This window comes from Rhincodon typus, chromosome 6, assembly GCF_021869965.1.
Source record: "Rhincodon typus isolate 14 chromosome 6, sRhiTyp1.1, whole genome shotgun sequence".
NCBI lineage: Eukaryota > Metazoa > Chordata > Chondrichthyes > Orectolobiformes > Rhincodontidae > Rhincodon > Rhincodon typus.
This window is the reverse complement of record NC_063337.1, coordinates 10861879-10867878: the sequence shown is the minus strand read 5'-3', so window position 1 is coordinate 10867878 and position 6000 is coordinate 10861879. Positions and strand designations below refer to the sequence as shown.

General features: G+C 42.7%; 1 protein-coding gene across 5 annotated transcripts in view; it reads left to right on the top strand.

Moving 5' to 3' along the window:
• The window catches only part of LOC109933764 (glycogenin-1-like), a 109826-nt gene that overhangs the window by 65708 nt on the left and 38118 nt on the right, over positions 1–6000 (top strand). For all 5 annotated transcript variants that reach the window (XM_048598439.1, XM_048598441.1, XM_048598440.1 and 2 more), the window contains exon 7: positions 2740–2856. In XM_048598439.1, the coding sequence (XP_048454396.1) occupies positions 2740–2856 (117 nt within the window). The remainder of the gene's footprint in view (positions 1–2739; positions 2857–6000) is intronic.

Here is a 6000-nt window from a genome sequence, read left to right as displayed (position 1 = left end):
ACTGTGTTAGCTGGGTCTTCCATGGTGGTTTAAAATGGATTCACAAGCACAATTTTCTAAACTCCATTGCTTTTCTCTCCAAATATATAAAAGTACATTGTGCTTTAAAACCTAACCTATTCCATCATAACACTGATTCAAAATGACAGCCTGTTGGACAGTTCTGCACTTCCTTGGTACTGTGTTAACTTAGATAACGTGCTCAGTGTCTTTACTAGGATGTAGGATATACTCAACTTTCTAACACCAATGAAGAGTATGCAGCTAATCTGAACTGCCAGAACTTCCTTTAATTATTTTTTCAAATATTATGAGCCAACTTTAGATGTTTTTGTTTGTATATTGTACTCATGGGGAAGAATGCAGAATCCACAACATGGAATTGGATCATTCAGCCCTGTCCTTTCCACATTGGCATGTATCCTTCACGTGAGCGTGTCACCCTAATTGTATTTACCCATCTGGTTTCTATATCCCTTCAGCTCTTATTTTTGTCCACATATGTAATTTATACCAGCCAGTCAGAAGGTGAGGATACGAAGTGGTGGGCACGTAATGCCCACTAGGTGTATCAAGACTGCCTTTGCTTGTAGATTGGACAGAAGCTGCCTCAACCGACCACAAAGTCCATCAACATGCACCTCCGACCACTATGAGAGACATTGCATACCTTCTGCATTTGCATGGGACTGCACTTGGAGAGATGAAAAATCAAAAGAGAAAACACACACTCTGTATAGAACCAAGCCAGGAATTTCTGTCTTTTTCCACACTACCTTCTGCTGACTATTCTCTACTTCAGAATAAATGGGAATTTCATCTTTAAAAGACAGGACTTTAAACTGTCCTTCCTACTGATGGTAACACACAGATAAACAATTCAACAAAAGTGATGCTGCAATTTTAAAATGCCATAAAAAGCAAAGGTGCTGGCATTTATTTCTGCAGTGAGAACTGTAAGATTAAATTTGTATCGAAATATGTAATCGACTACCAATTTAAAACAATGTGTATTGTGGATGTCATTTTAAAAGAGACATTTTTATCTGAACATCCTTTAGAAATATCAGTTACACCTCCTTTGGTTAGGGGATTGAGGGGATGGCTTCCTTTTTAATGATTTTTCTTTATTGTGATGGCTTTGCAAGTGGGACTCGAGTGTGAGAGTGTCTTGTCTGAATGCAACCTGATGCCCAGGGATGGATACAATGGGGCAGGGTGTCAGGTGATCACCCGGAGGACCAGCAGCACTCCTCCTGTGCCAAAGAGCGCCCGGCAGGCAGAGAGGGCACCCTGACCCGGAGGACCTGGTGGATTGTGGGTTTTCTGCCATAGTGGTCCTCAGCACCAGGCCCCTCTGTCTCGACCCTCCAGATGTCACGAGCCGCTGCTGAGGTAACGTTCCCCGGTTGGTCAGGGGGAGCCTGAAACGTCACCCGCCTGTCGGGAAATGGCATTTCAATGTCAATGCCGCGGTTATAGGCCACCCCTGGGGCGTGGGATCTACCTGTGCGGAATTGATGGGTTAACTCGCAGAGCCACTTGAGGAGATTGACCCTGTGTTTGTTGGAATGAAGAAGAATGAGAGGAGACCTTACAGAAAAGTACGAGATTCTTTGGGGCCTAGACAGGATATTTGTTTCCCTTTGTGGGAGGGCGAGTGGTGGGGGAAGAGTCTAGGACCAAGAGCGCACAATCTCAGAATAAGAGATCACCCATTTAGACAAAGATGGGAAGGATTTCCTCTTCAGAGGGTAGTGAATCTGTGGAAATCTTTACACAGAGAGAATACTACAGACAGTGTTGGCTGGATCATTAAGTACGGAGATAGATTTATAATCAGTAAGGGAATCGAGGGTTATGGGAGTATAGCAGCAATGGTCCATGCTGTAGACCTCTGACTTTAAGTGTTATAGAAAACTCAGTAGGCTGAATGGCTTACCTGTGCACCTTATGGCTTTACGAAGGCAATGGCATAGCGGTAATATCAATGGAGTGATAGTTCACAACCCTTGGCTTGTTCTCCTGGGATGTGGTTTCATATCCCAATCTGGAAGCTGGTGGGATTTAAATTCAATGAGTAAAACCTGATTTTTTTTTTTTTTTTTTTTTTTGAAAAGAAACAGGAATCAGTTATTGTTTTTTAAAAAATACCCATCTATCTTTTCGAGATAGTAGGACCTGCCGATGCTGGAATCTGAGATAACAAGGTGTAGAGCTGGATGAACACAGCAGGCCTAGCAGCATCAGAGGAGCAGGAAAGCTGACTTTCGGGTCGGGACCCTTCTTCTGAAATGAACTGATCCAGTCCCATTTTCCTGCATTTGACCCATACCCCTCTAAACCTTTCCTATTCAAATACCCATCCAGATGCCTTTTAAATATTGTAATTGTACCAGCCTCCACCACTTCCTTTGGCAGCTCATTCCATACATGCACCAACCTCTGCATGAAAATGTTGCTGCTCAGGTATTGTTTCATGTCTCTGACCAAACAGTTCCTTCAGTGATTCCATGGCCTACCATGTGTGCAGTGCTGGAACACACTATGCGGGTTTGACCTTTGCTCATGCTTCAATTTGAGCTGGTTTTTTTTTGTGTCGGTGGAGGTCTGCTGCTGCCCTGCAGTCTCTCCAGGAGACAGAGCAAGGGGGTAGGGTGTGGCCGATAGCTCTACCTCCCTTTTTTCCCCTCTTTGAAAGCTGAACAGTTAACTGATTTCTAAATGTTTTTCAAACAGCCCGAAGCAGGAGATCTCCAGGTTAAGATGAGACGTCAGGAAGAAACTGTTGCACATGAGAAACCCATCAAGCCTGCTGAAATTCTCGAGACCCAGGGGCATCCGCAAAGCACAGAGGTAAGCATTCTGCCTCCCAATGTCTTGCATGGTTGCGGACCGTTTTCCCCCACCCTCGGAATAAACTTTCATCCTTCAGGAATATTGACTGGGAGGGATGTCGGTGCAGGTGTGGGGTGGTGGCAGGGCAAAGGGGAAGGAATTTCGGGGAGAAAAGCTGATGCTCTTTGAGGTTTTTTTTTTGGTTTTCCTTCTTTGTGTAGATGCTACGAAAGTCAGACCTGACCTTATCAAATCTGCACATTCTCTTCGTTGCCATAATGATGGAAAGCTTAAGTGGCTTCTGTTTGCGTTAGTTCATAATTTTAAGGGCTGCATTCTTTGGAAATGAAGTTTATCCAGCCATTCGGGACGAGAGACAACTCTGGGAGCGGTGCTGGTGCTAAGTAGTCAGAACTTGGTGATTGCCTTGATTGATTCCTGTGCCGTAATTGGAGATGGGGTGAATCAACCGAAGCTAACATGATTATTATCAATGTGCTACCACAGTTTGTTGTGGCTGAGCTACAAACACCGGCCGCCTAGTGGGCTACTTCAGAATGCTGGCATCATGGTCTCAATCCTCCCTATCCCCGTAACTCCCTTTAGCAATACAAACTCTGTGATACCTGCATCCTCCATTGCTCCACCTTGAGTACTTTAATAGTTTCAATATTAGTGACATCTTCAATTGTCTGGGTTATAGGCTCTGGAATTCCTTCCCCAAGCTTCTCTATTTCTGTCCCTGTCTGTCTGTCTCTTTCTCTGTCTCTCTCTCTCTTTTTCTTCGCTCTTCGCTCTCTCTCTCTCTCTCTCTCTCTCTCTCCTTTCTCTCCTTTTCTCTGTCTTTCTCCTTTTTTCTCACTTTTTCTCCTTTTCTCTCTCTCTCCCTTTTTTCTCACTTTTTCTCCTTTTTTCTCTTTTTCTCTCTCTTTCTCCTTCTTTCTCTCTGTCTCTTCTCGCTGTCTCTTCTCTCTCTCTCTCTTTCTCCTCTCTCTCTCCTTCTCTCTCTCTTTCTCCTTTTATTTCTCTCTCTCTCCTTTCTCTCTCTCTCTTTCTCTTTCTCTCTCTCTCTTTCTCCTTTTTTCTTTCTCTCTCTTTCCCCTTCTCTCTTTCTCCTATTCTCCCTCTCTCTCTCTCTTATTCTCTCTCTCTCTTTCTCCTATTCTCTCTCTCTCTCTCTCTTTCTCCTATTCTCTCTCTCTCTCTCTCTTTCTCCTATTCTCTCTCTTTCTCCTATTCTCTCTCTTTCTCCTCTCTCTCTTTCTCCTTTTATCACTCTTTCTCCTTTTATCACTCTTTCTCCTTTTTATCTCTCTTTCTCTTTCTCTCTTTCTCTCCCTCTCTCTCCTATTCTGTCTCTTTCTCCTATTCTTTTTCTCCTATTCTTTCTTTCTCTCTCTCTCTCTCTTTCTCCTATTCTTTCTCTCTCTCTCTCTCTGTCTCTCTCTTTCCCCTATTCTTTCTCTCTCTCTTTCTCCTATTCTCTTTCTCTCTCTCTCTCCCCCCGATTTTATTAGTGCACCTGTGAAGCGCTGTGTAAATGCAAATTTCCATTGGTTGTTGTTATACTGAATCATGGTGCAATATCTTCCGGAACCGAAGAGAGGGTGGATGAGTGAAAGAAGGAAATGTTCATTTGTTTGAAATTTGTAAACAGAAATTGTTAATTAGAGTGCCCAACTAAAAGGACTCAAGTCAACAGTGCATGTTTTCTGGAGTACATAAACTTAGAAATAAGATGCTGAAAAGTGGGATTGATCTAAAGGCTTAATTTTGATCTCAAGATTTACATGATTCTTAAACACATCCAAATACATTACATCTGAAGGGAACCAACACATATAGTGCATTTGGACTTTGGGAAGGTTTTTGATAAGGTGCCACATTAGGCCACTAATCAAAAAAGCCCCCATGGTATTGGAAGCAGTATATTAGCATGGATAGAGGATTGGTTGGCTAATAGAAGGTGGAGAGTTGGGATAAGGGGGCATTTCCAGGATGGCAACCTATAACAAGTGGAGTGCCACAGCGATCAGTACTGGAGCCATAATTATTTACAATATATTAATAATTTGGATGAGGAAAATACTAAAGCCAAGTTTGGGCGTGATGCAAAAATAGGTGGGAAGTTAAGTAGTGAGGATGATACAGAGTATGCAGAGGAATAGAGACAGGTTAAGCCAATGAGCAAAATTTCAACACGTGGGATATAATGTGGGGAACTGGGAGGTTATGCACTTTGGCAGGAAGAAAAGAAGAGCTGACTATTATTTAAATGGAGAAAGCTACAGTACAGAAAGATTTTGGGTCTTTGGGCAAAAAAAATTAGCATACAAGTTTAGCAAGTAATGGGGAAGGCAAATGGAAAAGTGGCTGAAAGGAAATGGTACATAGAGTAGGGAAGGCTTGTCAAAACTATATAAGACACCAGTCAGATCACACCTAGAATCAGGGATTTTTTTTGGGCCCATTAGCTAATGAAAGCCATATTAGCATTGGAGGCAGGCCAGACAAGATTCATTAGGCAGATCCTGAGTATGGAGGTATTTTCTCATGAGGAGAGGGTGAGTAAGTTGGGCTTGTACTCATTGGGGTTAGAAGAGAGCTGACCTTATTGAAAGACTCGATTTTTAGGACGTTTGACGGGATAGACGTTACAAGGCTTTCCCTTGTGGTAGAAGTCTGGACCATAGTATATATCTTCAGAATAAAGGATCACCCGTTGAAGACTGAGATAAGGTGGAATTTCTTCTCCCTGGTGATAGTCAATCTGTTGTGTTCTTTACCGCAGAGTGTGTAGAGGTTGCATCATTAAATATATTGAAGGCTGAGGTCACTGCATTTTTTAATCAGTAAGGCAATTGAGAATTATGGGGAGAAAAGTAGAAAAGTGGAGTTGAGGATTATGGGATCAACCATGGGTGGCACAATGGACCCAGTGGGCCAAATGGCCTTCTCTGCACCTACAGCTTACAGTCTTATAGTCCTATGTGACCTTTTAAATTTGCAAGAAAGCCAGTCAATGGTGAATGGCTGATGCGCATTTATTAAAATGTATGGATTGGTATTTGACTCTTACTCGTAAAGTAATTGGTAAGCAATGGTGATGTGACGGTTTTGAACCTTGGGTTTTGGGTGTGTTGAGCTCTGTTCTTTTCTTCG